The sequence below is a fragment of the Anolis sagrei genome, chromosome 9 (assembly GCF_037176765.1).
Source record: "Anolis sagrei isolate rAnoSag1 chromosome 9, rAnoSag1.mat, whole genome shotgun sequence".
In the NCBI taxonomy this organism is placed as follows: Eukaryota; Metazoa; Chordata; class Lepidosauria; order Squamata; family Dactyloidae; genus Anolis; species Anolis sagrei.
Window position 1 is genome coordinate 12,154,556 of NC_090029.1, and position 19,255 is coordinate 12,173,810.

Here is a 19,255-nt window from a genome sequence, read left to right on the forward strand (position 1 = left end):
TTGCATTCAGCTCCCAAATTTCTGCCCATTCTCTTAAAATATTTTCCCTTATAGATTTGTTGTTAATAATATTTATATCCATCCACATTCTTTTTAGAGGCTCATAGTCAATTTGGTAATCTAATATCATATTCACATCTCGATGGTCACTTATAGAATTTAAATTTACATAGACATCTTTAACATATTTTGCTAGGGGTGGTGTTATGAAAATATAATCAATTCTAGTAAACACCTTGTGCACTGCTGAATAATATGTGTATATCTTTTCATTCCCTCTCATTAATCTCAGTACATCCTTTAAGTTATAATTATTAATCAACTGAACAAAAGCACGCCTCGCTTGTAAATCCCCTCTCTTTTGTGATGATGAATCCAGTTCCTGATTAAATGTTGCATTAAAATCCCCTGCCACTATCATATTGTCTGTTTGTACTTTTCTCATCCTTTCGTCAACCCCTCTAAAAAAATCCCTTTGACCACTATTTGGGGCATAGATATTCACCAGTACATAATCCTCATTTTTTACTGTACCCTTAATAATCAAGATTCGCCCTTCATCATCTTTATCAATTGAATCAATCTTAAATCCCACATTTTGTGAAATCAACACTGCAACCCCCCTGTCGGCCCCGCCTTTGTCTCAGACATGCTTGGCGGGGACGAGGGACAGGGCCTTTCGGTGGTGACCCCTCGCCCGTGGAATTTGCTCCCCGGGAAAATTAGGTCATTGTCATCCCTCCTCACCTTTAGAAAAAAGGTTAAACGTGGCTGTGGGACCAGGCCTTCGGGAAATCAGGTTAAAGGACAATTGTTAATGTTTGACTATGGCATGGAAGAGGATTTGGATAAGTTAAGCGGAGTAATCATTAGTAGATGGCTAGCTAAACAGCCACCATACGGGCAATAGCTAATCAGAGTGTAAGTATACTGTTTTAATCTTTATTTATTAATGTTCATGTTTAATTGTTATATTTTTTATTCTGTATTTTATGATGCGGCATTGAATTATTGCCAATTGTAAGCCGCCCTGAGTCCCCCCAGGAGTTGAGAAGGGCGGGGTAAAAATGTTCTAAATAAATAAATAAATAAATTGTTGGACTGATTGCCATTTATGACTAAAGACTGCATTTGACTATGAGACGGAGAACGGCTGCATTAACAGAGGATCTGCTACTGAAGGCCCCTATCTTCCCAAGGCCTTCAAGGGCCACCATCCCTTTGCGCCGCCTCGGAAACTCACGTGGGGTGCTGCATCATCCTCCTCCGCTGGACCTCCATGCGCTGGATGACCTCATGAGGGTGCAGGCGCTGGGCAGCGGGGGCTGCAGTGGGGGGCATATGGTGGCCCAAGGGCTGGTGGGCTGAAGGCAGGGGCTGTGGCAGCGGGGCGGCGGCAATGGTGGCGGATGAGGAGGCGGCAGGGTTGGCCAGTGGGTGTGGAGGGGGCGGGGGAGGGGGGGCCACTGGGTGCGAGGTGGAAGACGAGGAGGAGGAGGAGGAAGACGAGGAGGAGGAGAGGGCGGGGTGAAAGGGGTGAACCGGGTGCGGGATCACGTAGTCCATTGGTGGGGGAGGTGGCGGCGCCGGGGGAGGCAGCGCCGGGGCTGCTGGCGGGGGAGGGGGGTTGCTGTGGGCGTGGGGGCAGGGTGGCCCTTGGTGGTGCAGGGGCCGCGACAGGGAGGCGTCTGCAAGGCAGGAAGAGAAAGAAGGGCTGTCATTGCATTTGTCCATCTCTTGACCCAGAGGCAAATGAGAGAATCATCACCATCATATCCATCTATCTCTTGGCAGAGGCCCCTTCCACACACAGCTGTATAAAATCCTCACTGAACTGGATTATATGGCAGTGTGGACTCAGACAACCCAGTTCAAAGCAAATATTGTGGGATTTTCTCCCTTGGTATTCTGGGTTATATGGCTGTGTGGAAGGGCCCTTAGAGGGAAAGGAAACAGGAGGGAATCACAAGCATCTTTGTCTATCTCTTGACTTAGGGCCCTTCCCCACAGCCATATAACCCAGAATATCAAGGCAGATAATCCACAATATCTGCTTTGAACTGGGTTATCTGAGTCCACACTGCCATATAACCTAGTTCAGTGTGGATTTTATACAGCTGTGTGAAAGGGCCCTTGGAGGCAAAGGAAATAGGGGAGAATCATTCTTGTCATATTTATCTATCTCTTGACTGAGAGGCAAAGGAAACAGGGAGCCCTATGAATCCATCAATGGGTACTGCACACACACACCCTCCTTTCATGGCACCCAAAACCAGCCTTCTTCCAAAGCAGCCCCCCATCTTTGCTACTCCAAGGCCAACTTCCAGGTGCCTTGGGCCCTCAGCTATGAGGAACAGAGGGCCCCAAAGATGTGGGAGGACCACCACATAACTGGGAGGGGCAAAGGTTGGGGAACATAGAGGCTAAACCCCCTTCCCTACCTCCCTCCCTCCCACCCCCCTTCTGGCCCCACTTACAAGGTGAATGCATGTAATGCCGGCAGGAGGAGAGTGCGGCTGGGGGCGGTGGTGGGGGCGGAGGGGCCTGGGGCTGGGCCACCATGCTGGCGCTGTAGCCGTCCACGAGGGCCAAAGGCTGCCCGGGGGGCTGGTGCGTGTAGAGGGCGGTGCGGGAGGAGGAGGCACCAGGGCAGCAGGGGTCAAAGGCCGAGGCCCCATGGAAGGAACCGCCGCCCCCGTGGCCCCGGAGTCCGTTGCTGCTGAGGTCCACTGGCAAGGCCTGCTGGAGGGAGAGAGAGAGCAGGTCCAGACAGGAGAAGAGGGCATTCTCAGGAGCAACCCTGAGAGAAGACACCTGACAACAGAGATCATCACCACCACCACCATTGCATATTGGAAAGAAGGTCCCACTGAGGAGAAAGGGGGCAAGGCTTGTATGCTGTTGCTCTAGGGGCTGGGATACAAAACTGCAGGAAAAGAGATTCCACCTCAACATTGGGAAGGACTTCTTCACTGTGTAGCAATGGAATATTCTGCTTGTAAGTCCTTGTCTGGAGAATTTTAAAGCAGAAGCGAGGTGGTCATCTGCCAGGAGTGCTTTGATGGGTGTCTTACTGCCTGTCAGGAGGTCGGGCTGGATGACACTTGGTGTACCTTCCATATCTATTATTCTATGCTGCTGCTGCTGCTGCTGCTGCTGTTGTTGTTATATTAAGCAAGGATGGAATGGCCATCTGTTGGTGGTGCTCTGTTTTTACCACACTGATGCTATTTAATTGTTATTTAACTTTTGTAATGTGCTTTTTAAACTCATCTAAGTGTAGGATTGTTAGCCGCTTTGAGTCCCCGCAAGGAGAAAGGCGGGGTATAAATAAAGTTAATAATAATACTATATAATAACAAAAACAGATTAAAACACAATAAATGCATTTCAAATGTCCTTTAAAACTCACAATTCCCCCATCCAGCCCACACCTCCCCAAAGTCTGCTCCCGATTCTCCACATGGGAGCAGCCCAGTCCCACCACTTGCCTGGTCGTGGAAAGTGTTTCCCGCGGAGGAGGCAGCGGCGGCGCTGCTGCTGCTGGGGGCGACGACGGGTGCGGCAGGCCTCTCCCCGGGGCATCCCGTCTCGCCAAAGGAGGTGGAGGGGGAGAGCGGGATGTGGGGCCCGTGGTGGTGGTGGTGGTGGAAGTGGTGGCTGTGCGGCGGGAAGCAGGCTCCGTGGGCGGCGGCGTGGCCCAGGGCGTGGAGGTGTTGCGCTGAGGAGGCGGCGCCAGTGGCGCCCGAGCAGGGCGAGTGCTGTGGGCAGCAGGAGGGTAGCCTGGGCAAGGCCGGAGGGGCCGCCTCCAGGGTCGGGCCTCCCGAGGGGTGACCTCTGGCCTCATCTGCAGAGAGAAAAAGCAAAGAGATGCCTCTGAGGACGTTCTCCCCCAAATAGCTGGTATCAAAAGGAGGAGAGCAGCGATTTCTTTCCTTACTTCAGGCCTGGGCCAACTACGGCCCTCCCGCCAGGTGTTTTGGACTTCAACTCCCTCGCGACCCCTCCAGGGGTCCTGGCCCCCAGGTTGAGAAACACTGTACTAGCAGGTATCAACGGCTCATTGTGCTATCAGAGGACATATGTACACTTTCTGAGAAAAAAAAACCCTCTGTTCCTGGTTTGAAAGTGTTATTCCTGTTTAATTCTGCACTCCTTATTTGAAGGAGAGTCTTGGTCAGGGGTCCTCAAACATTTTAAACAGAGGGCCAGGTCACAGTCCCTCAAACTTTTGGAGGGCTGGATTATAATTTGAAGGAAAAAAAATTAATTCCTATGCAAACTGTGCATATTTTATTTGTAGTGCAAAAAAAAAAAAAACAACCCCACTTAAAAACAATACAATAATTAAAATGAAGAACAATTTTAACCAATAGAAACTTATTCATATTTCAATGGGAAGTGTGGGTCTGCTTTTGGCTGATGAGACAGGCTTGTTGTTATTGTTGTGTGCTTTCAAGTCGTTTCAGACTTAGGTTGACCTTGAGTGAGGGCCAGGTAAATGACCTTGGTGGGCCATATCCGGTCCACGGGCCTTAACTTGAGGACCCCTGGTCTTGGTTATCCAACCTTTGCTCATCTGACACTCCATATTATCCAATGACCCTAACTACCCTCCCTCCCGAAAAAGCACATAAAAACTACACCCACAGACGCCACTCCTGGCAGTGAGGCACCGCGGCGTAAAAATCAAGTGCAGAGGGTCCACTGGCCACATCCCGCCCCTCCTGATGGATGCCGCTGCTGCTGGCCAGGTAGTTAGTGGATGAGGGAGGGAGGGCAGCAAAAGCAGCGGCGGAACCAGGAGCCTGGCCTCCCCTCCCTGCCTCCTCTGGTCCCTGCCGTTGGACACCACTTTAACTCTGTGGCTCAACACTGTGGGATCATGGGAGCTGTAGTTTGTTGAGGTGCCTGCAGCCTAGCAGAGAAGGGTGAAGGCCTTGGAAAATGCCCAACTGCATACCATTGGGCCTGGCCATTAAAATCTCTCCCCGGTTAACCTTTAAAAAGAACCTCAAAACCTGGTTCTTCCGCTGCACATTTGATGAATAGATTTACATCCTCATACTAGTGTTTAGTTTCAACGGTTTCTGTTATTGGAGTGCATTCCCCGCTATAGGAAAGCTTTGTTCCACGACCGCCACTAAAATGAGCTCTCCTCCGCAAATAATCTGTCCTTGTTTATCTCGTGTTTATCTCGCCTGAGATTTTAATCTGTTTTTACCTAGTTTTCTTTTATCCATTACATGTAGCTCGCCTACGTTATTGTGATTGTGTTTATTGTAATTTTATATTGCTATGATGTCTTTTGTTTTATGTAATTGCGTTTTATTGTTTATTATTTGCGTTTTCGGTTTTGTTTTATTTTATGTAATTGTTGTTTTGGGCTCTGCCTCATGTAAGCCATACCGAGACCCCATCGGGGAGATGGTGCGGGGTACAAATAAAGTTTATTATTATTATTAGAATTTTTTGAATGGCCTCAGAAAATGTACATGTGTTCTCTGATAGCACAATGGGCTCTTGATACCTGCTAGGGTTTGATTCCAGTACTCTCATATCAACACTGATGGATGCTCAAAACCCATTAGATACAGTGGCAGAATACAAAATAGTCAAATAAATAATGCTTAATTTGTAAAACCATTTGTAAAACTATTATCCAACATTTTCGCTTATCCAACGTTCTGATGGCCTGTTTATGTAGGATAATCAAGACTCTACTGCACTGGTTCCACTCCAGAAATTTCATTTTTGTGGCCCAAATTAAGTGAATGGGTTGAGGCTCAATGATGAGAGGTTCATTGGCAAACTAGAGCAGTGGTTCTCAACCTGGGATCCCCAGGTGTTTTTGCCCTTCAACTCCCAGAAATCCTGGTGAACTGGCTGGGATTTCTTGGGAGTTGTAGGCCAAGAACATCTGGGGACCCCAGGTTGAGAACCACTGAACTAGAGCAAAATGTGCTGCTGCTGCTGCAGGATGATGTCCCTCCCTCCCACACCAAGTTTCTGCAGTTGAATGAACTTTCCCCATGTTTTTATGATAGAACCAATTAGGAAATGACGTTTATAACCCAAGAACAAGAATCATTTTACACAATGTAATGGTGGCGGCGGCACCAAAAACAGTGAGGAGACCAGGCTCCCAGCAGAGTGGACGCTGACCACTCCTCCCTGCCCCTCTCACAACAAACTGCCTGTTTAACCTTTCTGAATCCACCCACTGAGGTCCCGAGGTCCCCTCTGGGGCCACCCAGCCCCTCAACCAACAGCAAGCGCTCCTCGTCATACCTCCGGCTGGATTCCCGCTGTTGCTGAGGACGACAACAGGTGCAGAGGGCCGGCCACTGGAGATGCCAGAGGCCCCTGCCTCAGAGGCCGGCTCTGGGGCGGCAAGGATGGTGATGGCGCTGGGACCGCCTTCGGAGGCTGTGCTGGTTGGCAGGGCCTCCCCCCCAGACGAAGTGGTGGCCACCAGGGTCGGCTCTGCAGAGCAAGGGGCAAGAGGCCCAATTAGTGTCAGCACGCTTCTGGGGATTGCTTGGCACGTGCACCCCTCCTTTCGTATATAGGTCACCCCGGAGTTACAAACGACTCCTAGTTAAGAATGGAAGTGTCAACAGGAAATGAGAGGAATCTTCCCCTCGGAAGGAAGATAAGGAAATCCACTCCTGGAAGAATTATTAACTTGGGGAAAGGGGGTCTCCATTGAAGCTTTATCCCCAATCCTTGTTTCCACAACAAGCCATTTTCTAAAATGCAATTCTTCCAGGGGCGAAATCTTCTGACCAGGGGCACAAACAACAATGCAAACACCACAGGGGCGTTAACCCTTCCCTATGCTATCCAAAGCTTCTGCACGCACACACACACGGCTGGTGTTACAATTAAGAAATGTTCTCTGATAGATAGAAAGATAGATAGATAGTATTACACTTAAGAAATGTTCATGTTACAAACAAGTGCAGTTAAAGAACAAACCTACAGAACTTCTCTTGTTTGTAATTTGGGGACTTACTGTACATGACGATTGCATGACATGGCCACCAGCACAGACTCACAGTATATGGGCTCTGTCCACTTCACACTGTTTCTTCAAAGGTCTCAGGGCAGCTCTAACTGTGTCACCCAATGTGCTTCCCTTCCAGAGAACAGCAGTGTCAAACCTGCAGCCCTCCCTCCCGGTGTTTAGGACTCCAGCTCCAAGAGTTCTTGTCCATCGGACAAGCTGGCAAGAGGGGCTTCTGGCAGCTGGAGGCAAAAAAACCTGGAGGGCCACGTATCTGGAACCTCTGCCTTTAGGAGGAGCAGGGAAAGCAGCTTCACATTTTGACACTGGACTGAAGGCCTCATTGCCCAAAGGCCCGAGGAGCACCGTCCTCCAAAGCAGCTACTTTATTCTCAGCTCAAGAACACAGAATGGGATGTCGGTGGACAGCAAGAGAGATTGAAAGAGGGGCTTAAAGCTGAGCTAAAAAAAATGTGGAATCAACACCGAGAGAGAACTGGGAAGCCCTGGCCCTCGAGCGTTGGAAATGGAAAGCAGCTATTATCTACAGCGTTGTGGATTTTGAAGAGGGAGAAAGGGAGAAGATGGCGCCCCAAGCCAACCCTTGTAGGACCGCCTTCTACCTAGAAACCAAGATCCTCGATGTGAAAGAATGAACATGTGGATGCAGAAAAGGCCTCTGCGGTCATTTATTTATTTATTTTTATTTACAGTATTTATATTCCGCCCTTCTCAGCCCGCAGGGGACTCAGGGCGGATTACAGTGTACACATACATGGCAAACATTAAATGCCAATTGACATACAATGTATACAGACATACACAGAGGCTATTGAACTTTTTCTGGTTGCCAGGGGAGCTGTCGCTTTCATTGTCCATCTGCGACACTGATGAAGTACTTCCGCATTCCCCACATGCTTTGCTGGAGTGCTTTTTGCTGGAGTCTTTTTTATGGCCTCATAAATTAGTTAATTTAGCCTCCCCACAGAAGGTGGTACCTAATTTTCCTACTTGACAGATGCAACTGTCTTTCGGGTTGCAAAGGCCGACAACAGGCTACACAATGGGTTGGAAGCCCACTCCAACCTGGGCTGGCTTCGAACTCATGACCTTTTGGTCAGAGTGATCTTAATGCAGCTGACACTCAGCCAGCTGCACCACAATCCCGGTGCAGACCCACTGTCAAGACTCTTCCCTCAGAAGACAATCTGGCCCATGGGTCATGAGGAGGTGCCTATGGTGGTGGTGACTTGATGCAGTTAATTAGATCTGATGGGGTGGGCGCCCTAGGACTGCCTGGTCTTCCAGGTGCTTCTGAGTGCAGCCCCCACAACCCCTTGCCAATGGCGATGGCACTTTTAGACATACCTGGGTTTAAGCCAACACTGTACTAGATTGCAGCTTTCTGGCTGATTTCAAGGGGGTGCTGCTGCTGCCACCACCTACCGTCCTCGTCCACGGTGAGGTCCACCACTTCCGTTGCGCTCTGCCTTAGCGGCTGGATGACGGTGGAGACCCGGCTGCTGCGGCTGCGTGGCTCCTGCGGCCGAGAGGCGTGGGGACCGGAGCTGTGGCCCCAGTGGGAGCGCGAGTGGCCTACGGAGGAGCGGGACCTGGAAGGCAGAGGGACAGCCACAGCTTCAATTCACTCCTCATCTCTACAAGCAACCTCTCGGTACGTGCCACCTTTCCTTGGTAACCTGGGGTGTAACATCTGACCCATAAGCCACAGGAGGCAATTTGGGAAACCCAAACCCTCAGTGACTTCCCTTGTTTGTAAATCTGAACAAATCATTAGTACAGCAATGCCACCTCCAATTCAAACGAAGGTACGATTCATACGAATCATACAACAGGTGCGGGTCTTCTTTTCATTTATGGAGAGGAGTGAATTTGGAAGACCCTTCTGATTATCCTTGATCTGAGGACAAGACTTGATCTGAGCATGGCTGGAAGATGGGAAAGTGAAATGGGTGACAGCTTGAGCGCTAAGTGCACATCTCTGTTGAGAGCTGATTTTTTACATCTCAATCTATCTATATAAATAAAAATGTAATGTTCGTTTGTAGGATTAACAGAACTCAAAAACCACTGGACGAATTGACACCAAATTTGGACACAAGACACCTAACAACCCAATGTATGTCCTCCACTAAAAAAAAAAAAGATTTTGTCATTTGGGAGTTGTAGTTGCTGGGATTTATAGTTCACCTACATTCAAAGAGCATTCTGAACTCCACCAACAATGGAATTGAACCAAACTTGGCACACAGTTCTCCCATGACCAACATACTGGAAGGGTTTGGTGGGCAGTGTCTTTTGGTTTTGGAGTTGTAGTTCACCTACATCCAGAGATCACTGTGGACTCAAACAATGATGGATCTGGACCAAACTCTACACAAATGCTCCATATGCCCAAATGTGAACACCGGTGGAGTTTGGGGAAAATAGAATCTTGACAGTTGGGAGTTGTAGTTGCTGGGATTTATAGTTCACCTACAATCACAGAGCATTCTGAACCCCACCAACGATATAATTGGGCCAAACCTCCCACACAGGACCCCCATGTGGGCCACAGAAACGCGTGGCAGGGGATGGCTAGTCAAGAGATAAAAATGGATTTACATAAATACAATCATAATTTCTGCCAAGCCCAGATGCATGATATTCCTGCAGCCTTGTATTTCCCCAAGTCTCATGTGCCATTGAATCTAATGTGCACCTCAATTTTAAAAACCCTGAAACCAAAACAAGTATTTGCTGGTGAATGTAATGTGAAGCAGCAAAAGGTCCCCTCTGTGTCTTTTGGCCCTAAGAGTGGCTGCCTGCTGAGAATTCCTTCTTTCAAAGCAAACTTGTTTGGACCCCACAGCTTCCCAGCAATGGAAAATAATAATAATAATAATAATAATAATAATAATAATAATAATAATAATCCTTTATTTATACCCCGCTACCATCTCCCGAAGGACTCGGTGCGGCTTACAAGAGGCCGAGGCCAAATACATCAATAAACAATAACAACAATACAACAACAAATGAACTCAAAAACAAAGCAATAAAAACAAAGCAATAAATATTATCAAAACACCATGCGTTAAAACCTATGGCAGGGCCAAAAGTAATAATTAAAATGTTTAAAATATGCTGGGCATGACTAGGTGAAAAGGATAGGTTTTTGGAGGGGGGAGGGGCGTGCACACATCCTGGATCTCTAGTAAAGTGCATTTGGGGACATATTGCTTGGAGTTTCCTTATTCTGGGAAGGCACACTGGAACAACCAGGTTTTCAAGCTCCTCCTAAAAAACTGCCTCACCAAACTACAAATCCCAGGACCCCATAGAATTGAGCCATAGCCATTAAATGTGAGATGACATCCCTCAAAGAGTAGCTCCTGAGGCAGCTTCCCCTTTGGTTTTGGTCCAGCACTAAGATTCCCTGGAGACTAGGACATGGAAAAATGGCTTCAAAGTACAAGTAAGGAGATTCCATCTGAACATAAGGAAGAACTTCCTGACTGTGAGAGCTGTTCAGCAGTGGAACTCTCTGCCCCAGAGTGTGATGGAGGCTCCTTCTTTGGAGGCTTTTAAACAGAGGCTGGATGGCCATCTGTTGGGGGTGCTTTGAATGCAATATTCCTGCTTCTTGGCAGGGGGTTGGACTGGATGGCCCATGAGGTCTCTTCCAACTCTAGGAATCTATGATTATCATACTACACAAATCTAACACACGCCCTAATTTTGGGAAGGTAATTTAGTAAAAAAAGGTGAGTGTTAAGATTCAGTAATATGCATGGTTTTAATGAGAAAGAAACAAGGCTAAACGACAAGGCTGAGCCAGACGAAAGGCAAGAAGAGGAGAACCAATGCCCAGCCACTGCCCAACGTTTACATTCCTCCTCAATGACAGGAGGAGCCTTTGCTTTGCCTGAGGCACAGGGCAGAGCCATTCTGGGAAGCGATGATGGAAACCCTGTAAAATGGGACTGTGAGGCGAAACTGACTGGGCAAGAGGCATCTATTATGGGTGCTTGTAAACTCCTGTGAACATAACTGCAGGCCAGGCACAGTTTTCTATTGCTTGCAAAGCAGAGGCCTCTTATGATTCAGGGAAACAAACGGAAGGGACTCACCGGTAACTCTCTCCAACGGTGACGATCTCGACTTCACTGTCTGTTGAGGTAACGTTGATTTCTTCGTTGGCGGTGACTTGCGGGGTGGAGGAAGCCTCAATCACCACAACGTCTTCGTCAATGCTTCCTGAACCAAGGCACACAACAATATTTTTGCTCCCACATGCCCTCTTTGCCATCTTTTCAGGCTGTCCTTGGCCATTTTAGGCATGGGAGAGCCCTTTTTTGACCATAAGGAGCAACTTGGAAATCACTTCCTATTTTTAAAAAAGTTTTTCCTGGGCCTAATGCAGGCATGGGCCAACTTCGGCCCTCCCTTCAGGTGTTTTGGACTTTCCCACAATTCCTATCAGCTGTTAGGAATTGTTTGAGATAGAATATAGAATAAACATTTCTTGGCTCCATTGGATTCAATTAGAAAAATTGAATAACAATTGGTAAGTCCAAAATAAAACTGGGAAACAAATAACGCAATTTGAGGAATTGATAATAAAAGAATTAAAAAGAGAAAATGGCGAGCAATTAAAAGGAGCAACAAGTAAAATATATAAAATACTAATTAAAGACACAGGAAAAAAGAAAAGATTAACATTAAGAGAATTATGCGAGGAGGAAGTATGCAAGGAGGAACGTTAAATTAGATCTATGAGTTAGCGAACGCTGCCCATGTAAGAGGAGAAACTGGGTTTGTATTGGTTTTATTATTGATTTTATTGATTTTATGGTTATAATGCATGAATTGTTGTCAACTGTGAATTGATGTAATTTTGTGTATGATTGTTTTTATGATGCAGGCATCAAATTGTGCCTTTGCCTCTGTAAGCCGCCCTGAGTCCCCTTCGGGGTGAGAAGGGCAGGGTAAAAGAACCCCAAATAAATAAATAAATAAATAAATAAAATAAACAAATAAGTAGGAACAATGATAACTGAAAAAGAATGGGAAGAGATATGGAAAGCAAGACACTTAAAAAACATGTCAATTAAAAGAAAAGAAAATTATAACAAACTAATTTGGAAATGGTATTTAACACCGAGAAGGTTAAACATTATAAATAAGAACAATAATGAAAAATGTTGGCGAGGATGCCAAGAAATTGGAACCTACGTGCATATGTAGTGGAACTGCAAATATGTAAAAGATTTTTGGGAATTGGTTATAACAGAAATAGAAAATATCATGGATATAAAAATTAGGAGGAATCCAGCAGAAATATTACTTTTAATTAAAAAAGAGGATGGGAAAGATAAGAGGGGGGGAAATTTAATAGACATGCTATTAACAGCAGCTAGACTATTAATTGCAAAATATTGGAAAGGGGCAATGAAAATACAGATTAATGAATGGTATAAAGAAGTCTGGAAAATGGCACTGAACGATAAGCTAACATCAAACTTACAAGTAAAGAAGGGATTATGCAAAAAAATTACTATGAAAGTATCTGGAGAAAATTTCTAGAAAAATTATTGGAAAAAGAAGATGGGAATTTACCTCCAAATGAAGAACTGATTTTTTGGTGGGACTTTAAGAAAAGAGATGGCTCTGGAGAAGGGGAGCACAGGGGTGAATGTAAATAAAAGAGAAGGAAATGTATAGTATATGTCTATATAACTGTATTTTCTCTTCTCAAATAAAAAACTAATTAAAATAAGGAATTGTTTGAGATGGGAGTCGAAAACACCTGGAGGGAGGGCCAAAGTTGGCCCAGGTCTGGCCTAATGTGACCAGTGTCCACAGCAGACATTTACCCCACACCCACAACAGTCAGAGCTGCCCCATCCTTCACTTGCAGAGAGCCCTCCTTCACCTGCAGGAACAGCTGCGCTGCTTGGGTGGCTTTCTCCAGCCGAGACGAAGATGTCCTCCTCCCCATCGGAGGAAGAGCTGGAGGAGGACTCGCTGCTGAGGTCATTCTCACTGGAGCTGCTGGAGCTGGGCAGCAAGGCATACTTCCTCCGCGCCAGGACCTCCCGCTTCTTCCGCTGCATCAGCATGCGCTCCTTCTGGTTCTGCGTCCGCTGCGAGGAGCCGCCTTTCACAAACCGCTTCCGGCAGGGCAACCTCCGCAGGGACCCCCCTCCGCCGTTGCCGCCTCCACTGTTATGGAAGCAGGGCCTCTTCATTAGGAGCCCCGGCATAGTCTCGGCCTCGGTCCGTGGCCACTTCTGTGGCCGGGAGCCGGGAGTCCTGCTGGCGGCACTCAGGGCGGCCCTGGGGGGCCTCACGGAGGGAGTGGCGGAGGCGGCTGCGACAGTGGCAGGAGAGGCCTCCTTGTCCTCGTCGGAGCTGACTGTGTCTGAATCCCCAAAATGCAGGCTGGAGGAGGGTGAGGAGACGCACTCACTGAAGGAGGATTCGTTGTCTTCGCTCGGCATCTCCAGGCGCGGCCTCAGCCCCAAAACACGGGGTTCTCCTTTGCCGCCGCAACTCTGGGCAAAGGAGGGTCCGGCCTGCTGGCTTTTGCGCTTCTTCCGTACAACAATGGCCTCCTCTGCCGGCTCCGGCTCCTCCGGGCGACCTCCACTGGCTTCTTTCTCCTTCTGAGCGTCGCCGCCACCACCACCACCGCAGAGATGTGAGAAGTCATCCCCCCCTTTGCTGGCAATCATCCCCACCTCTTTCTCTTCTTCTTCGGGGAAGCTTTTGCCGGGCTCTCCGATGGCGGGTGCCGGAAGAGGAGGAGGAGGGTTCAAGAGGACCGCCTTCAGGCTCTCCTGGCTCTTGGCGGCACCGTCAGGGGAAGCATCACTCTTCATATCCGCGTCCGGGGGGTAGGCGAGGTCACAGCGAGGGCTCCATCGAGACATGGAAGGACAGGGAGCCCTGGGCGGGAAGGAGGGAGACACAGGCAAAAGAGATGGTGAGCGCCGACAGCATAGAGAGCTACGCAAACACAAGGGACACCAAGATTCATATGAAGTACAGAGTCAGAACACAAACACAAGTGGCCAGGGGGACTCCAAAGGTTACTAGTGCTGCAAGAGGCCACAAGGCTCCGAATGGCAAAATCAACCTCAACAGGGAGAAATGCAGGGTACCACACTCAGGCAGAAATATATGAAATGCACAGGCACATGGTCTGAAAACAGTCTATGCGGAAGAGACCAAGGAGTCTTCGTGGAACACAAGCTGAACATGAGTCGAGAATGTGATGTAGCATTTCTAGGCTGCACGAACAGGAGCCTAGTCTCCAAATCGAGGGAATTCATGTTCCCACTCTCTTCCGCTTTGGCCAGACCTTTTCACCTGGTTATTGTGGTTGTTGTTAACTTTATTTATACCCCGCTTTCTCCCTAAGACTAGGAGTCAAAGCAGCTTTTGTGCTTTGGTTACTGTACTTGAAGCTAGCACAGTAACCAACCCAAACTGCTCCCAGTTAGTGAAAGTGGCATCTTTGAGCCATTTGTTATCCAGGGAATTCTAAAATCCCAGGGCAAATCAGAATTTCAGCCACTACCAACCCAGGATATTATCTTGGCAACTTGCCAAAACCACAGGGAAGAATGATCTGCAGGAAGAAGCTGGATACGTTGTCTTCCAAGAATCAGGAATGGCTTCATCAAAGGGGCGAGAAGGCAGGTGGCATTCCCACAAAAGTTACAGAATCACAAAGTTTGGGGGGGGGGGGGATGGACGGACTCAAAGATCATCCAGCCAACCTTCTTCTGTTATGTAGAAATACACAACCCAAGCATTCCCTGCAGACCTAGAAAACCCTCCAAAGAAGGGGATTCCATCAGAACCCTCTCCTTTTGCATTACCCTCTCCTTCTGCCTTTTGAGATCTCTCTTGCATGCAAGAGCAACATTCCTGCTGTACTCTGCTTCAAGCAAGGAGAGGCAAGCATTATTGTTATTATTATTACGAATCTGAGAGGTGCTTAGGGACAAATGTCACAAGAAGAAGGAAAAGTGGGAGTCTCTCTTCCTCCTCTTGCCTCTGTGAGAGCTCACATTCCAGCTTCTGCCGTCCAATCATATTTCTTATATTGCCTCTGAGAATCTGGGCAATCGGGAGCCAGGAAGGGCCGGATTGCCAGAGTATTGCTCCAAATACTAAAAGAGAATGCAAAAGCCTCATTCGATGAGCAATTAGGTCCCAAAAATGCAAAGGGTTTATCTTCACTTTCTAAAGCCCTGGCAGGATTTGTTAGATTTAACCTTTTTTTTTTCTCTGTAAATAATGTCTTCAGCAAGATCAGAGGAAGCGAAGTATCCCAAAGCTCCAGGTCTGGGGGAAATAGGGATCTCTCTTGGAATTGGCTGATATACTGTATATACTCGAGTACAAGCCTAGTTTTTCAGTCCTTTTTTTTAGGCTGAAAAAGTCAACCCCGGCTAATACTCAAGTCAATGTTATTTATTATTTTAATTAATTAATTAATTAATTAATTAATTTTATTTGCTATACTTGTATACCGCCGTTTCTCAGCCTAGCCGGCGACTCAACGCGGTTTACAACAACTTATAACAAACAACAGTATACAGTTTAAAAAGCATAAAACATAATCCACAATACATATATCAATAAACAATCCAATACATCTCTTGACTAAAAACGTGATCCAGTTTCGTCGTCCAAATTGCCAGTCCTTCAATCATTACACTTATTGCACTGGGTTTGTTGTTGTTGTTGTTGTTGTTGTTATTACATTTATTATTTTATTATTGTTGTTATTATAACATTTATTATTTTACTCTATTATTGTTACTGTTACATTTATTATTTTACTGTATTGTTATTATTACTGTACATACTCGAGTATAAGCCGACCCGAATATAAGCCGAAGCACCTAATTTTACCAAAAAAACTGAGAAAATGGATTGACTCGAGTATAAGCAGAGGGTGGGAAATGCAGCTGCTATGGGTAAATTGCAAAATAAAAATAGATACCAATTAAATTACATTAATTGAGGAATCAATAGGTTATATATTTTTGAATATTTACAAAAATGGTAATTTAAGATAGGACTGTCCAACTCTTGATTAAATGATTATTTACCTTCTTCAATGTAAATGTGCTTACGTATCCTTCCAATAATAATAATAATAATAATAATAATAATAATAATAATAGAGTAACATAATACTGCTGAAGAAGCAGAAGTAGATCAGTTCTATGAGGATCTGCAGGACCTACTGGATAATACACCAAAAAGAGACATTATTTTCATTACAGGAGACTGGAATGCCAAGGTGGGAAGTCAAATGACAACTGGGATCACAGGCAAGCATGGTCTGGGAGAACAAAATGAAGCGGGACGCAGGCTGATAGAATTCTGCCAGGAAAACTCGCTGTGTATAACTAATACTCTCTTCCAACAACCTAAAAGACGGCTTTATACATGGACCTCACCAGATGGTCAACACCGAAATCAGATTGACTACATCCTTTGCAGCCAAAGGTGGCGGACATCCATCCAGTCGGTGAAAACAAGACCTGGGGCTGACTGTAGCTCAGATCACGAACTTCTTATTGCCCAATTTAGAATAAAACTAAAGAGATCAGGGAAAATACACAGACCAGTTAGATATGATCTCACTAACATTCCTAGCGAATATACAGTGGAAGTGAAGAACAGATTTGAAGGACTAGATTTAGTAAACAGAGTCCCAGAAGAACTATGGACAGAAGTCCGCGACATTGTTCAGGAGGCGGCAACAAAGTACGTCCCAAAGAAAAAGAAAACCAAGAAGGCAAAATGGTTGTCTGCTGAGACACTGGAAGTAGCCCAAGAAAGGAGGAAAGCAAAAGGAAACAGTGAAAAGGGGAGATATGCCCAGTTAAATGCGCAATTCCAGAGGTTAGCCAGAAGAGATAAGGAACTATTTTTAAACAAGCAATGCATGGAAGTGGAAGAAGACAACAGAATAGGAAGGACAAGAGACCTCTTCCAGAAAATTAGAAACATTGGAGGTAAATTTCAGGCAAAAATTGGTATGATAAGAAACAAAGATGGCAGGGACCTAACAGAAGCTGAAGAGATCAAGAGAAGGTGGCGAGACTATACAGAAGATCTGTATAGGAAGGATAACAATATCGAGGATAGCTTTGACGGTGTGGTGAATGAATTAGAACCAGACATCCTGAGGAGTGAGGTTGAATGGGCCTTAAGAAGCATTGCTAACAACAAGGCAGCAGGAGATGATGGGATCCCAGCTGAACTGTTTAAAATCTTAAAAGATGATGCTGTCAAGGTGATGCATGCCATTTGCCAGCAAATATGGAAAACACAAGAATGGCCATCAGACTGGAAAAAATCAACTTATATCCCCATACCAAAAAAGGGAAATGCGAAAGACTGCTCAAACTTCCGTACAGTGGCCCTTATTTCTCATGCCAGTAAGGTAATGCTCAAGATCCTGCAAGGAAGACTCCAGCAATACATGGAGCGAGAGTTGCCAGATGTTCAAGCTGGGTTTAGAAAAGGCAGAGGAACGAGAGACCAGATTGCCAATATCCGCTGGATAATGGAGAAAGGCAGGGAGTTTCAGAAAAACATCTACTTCTGCTTCATTGACTATTCTAAAGCCTTTGACTGTGTGGATCATAATAAATTGTGGCAAGTTCTTGGTGGGATGGGCATCCCAAGCCACCTTGTCTCTCTCCTGAGGAATCTGTACAAGAACCAAGTAGCAACAGTCAGAACTGACCACGGAACAACAGACTGGTTCAAGATTGGGAAAGGCGTACGGCAAGGCTGCATCCTCTCACCCAACCTTTTTAACTTGTATGCAGAACACATCATGCGATGTGCGGGGCTGGATGAATGCAAAGCTGGGGTGAAAATTGCTGGAAGAAACATTAACAACCTCAGATATGCAGATGACACCACTCTGATGGCCGAAAGCGAGGAGGAGCTAAGGAGCCTTCTAATCAAGGTGAAAGAAGAAAGCGCAAAAGCCGGGTTGCAGCTAAACGTCAAAAAAACCAAGATTATGGCAACAAGAATGATTGACAACTGGAAAATAGAGGGAGAAACCGTGGAGGCCGTGACAGACTTTGTATTTCTAGGTGCAAAGATTACTGCAGATGCAGACTGTAGCCAAGAAATCAGAAGACGCTTACTTCTTGGGAGGAGAGCAATGTCCAGTCTCGATAAAATAGTGAAGAGTAGAGACATCAAACTGGCAACAAAGATCCGCCTAGTCAAAGCCATGGTATTCCCTGTAGTCACCTACGGATGTGAGAGCTGGACCTTAGGGAAGGCTGAGCGAAGGAAGATAGATGCTTTTGAGCTGTGGTGTTGGAGGAAAGTGCTGAGAGTGCCTTGGACTGCGAGAAGATCCAACCAGTCCATCCTCCAGGAAATAAAGCCCGACTGCTCACTGGAGGGAAAGATACTAGAGACAAAGTTGAAGTACTTTGGCCACATCATGAGGAGACAGGAAAGCCTAGAGAAGACAATTATGCTGGGGAAAGTGGAAGGCAAAAGGAAGAGGGGCCGACCAAGGGCAAGATGGATGGATGGCATCCTTGAAGTGACTGGACTGACCTTGAGGGAGCTGGGGGTGGTAACGGCCGACAGGGAGCTCTGGCGTAGGCTGGTCCATGAGGTCACGAAGAGTCGGAGACGACTGAACGAATGAACAACAACAACATAATAAATGTAATAACAACAACAATAATAAAAAGAGTAAAATAATGAATGTAGCAATAACAACAATTATACAGTAAAATAATAAATGTATAATAATAGAGTAAAATGATAAATGTAATAATAATAGATAGAATAAAATAATAAATGAAATGAAAATAATAATAACAGAATAAAAAAATAAATAACCTTGACTCGAGTATAAGCCGAGGGGGACTTTTTCAGCCTAAAGAAAGGGCTGAAATACTAGGCTTATACTCGAGTATATATAGTACATTTATTATTTTACTCTATTATTACTGTTATTACATTTCATTATTTTACTCTATTATTATTATTATTATTATTATTATTATTTTACTCTATTATTATTGGAGGACATGTAAGCATATTTACATCGAAGAAGGTTAGAATAATGGTTTAATCAGAGTTGGACAGTCTTATCTTGAACTACAGCAGTGTTTCTCAACCTTCCCAATGCCGCGACCCCTTAATACAGTTCCTCATGTTGTGGTG

The 19,255-nt window shown here is 46.0% G+C and overlaps 1 protein-coding gene across 2 annotated transcripts in view; it reads right to left on the reverse strand.

Annotated features, from left to right (window-relative positions):
* Window positions 1-19,255, reverse strand: part of RNF111 (ring finger protein 111) — a 54,945-nt gene that overhangs the window by 19,508 nt on the left and 16,182 nt on the right. For both annotated transcript variants that reach the window (XM_060755705.2, XM_060755703.2), the window contains exons 2-8: window positions 12,948-13,963; window positions 11,143-11,269; window positions 8,456-8,622; window positions 6,292-6,486; window positions 3,492-3,847; window positions 2,478-2,742; window positions 1,244-1,688 (exon numbers count right to left, since the gene is read on the reverse strand). In XM_060755705.2, coding sequence (XP_060611688.2) covers window positions 1,244-1,688; window positions 2,478-2,742; window positions 3,492-3,847; window positions 6,292-6,486; window positions 8,456-8,622; window positions 11,143-11,269; window positions 12,948-13,947 — 2,555 coding nt within the window. In that variant the 5' untranslated portion in view covers window positions 13,948-13,963. The remainder of the gene's footprint in view (window positions 1-1,243; window positions 1,689-2,477; window positions 2,743-3,491; window positions 3,848-6,291; window positions 6,487-8,455; window positions 8,623-11,142; window positions 11,270-12,947; window positions 13,964-19,255) is intronic.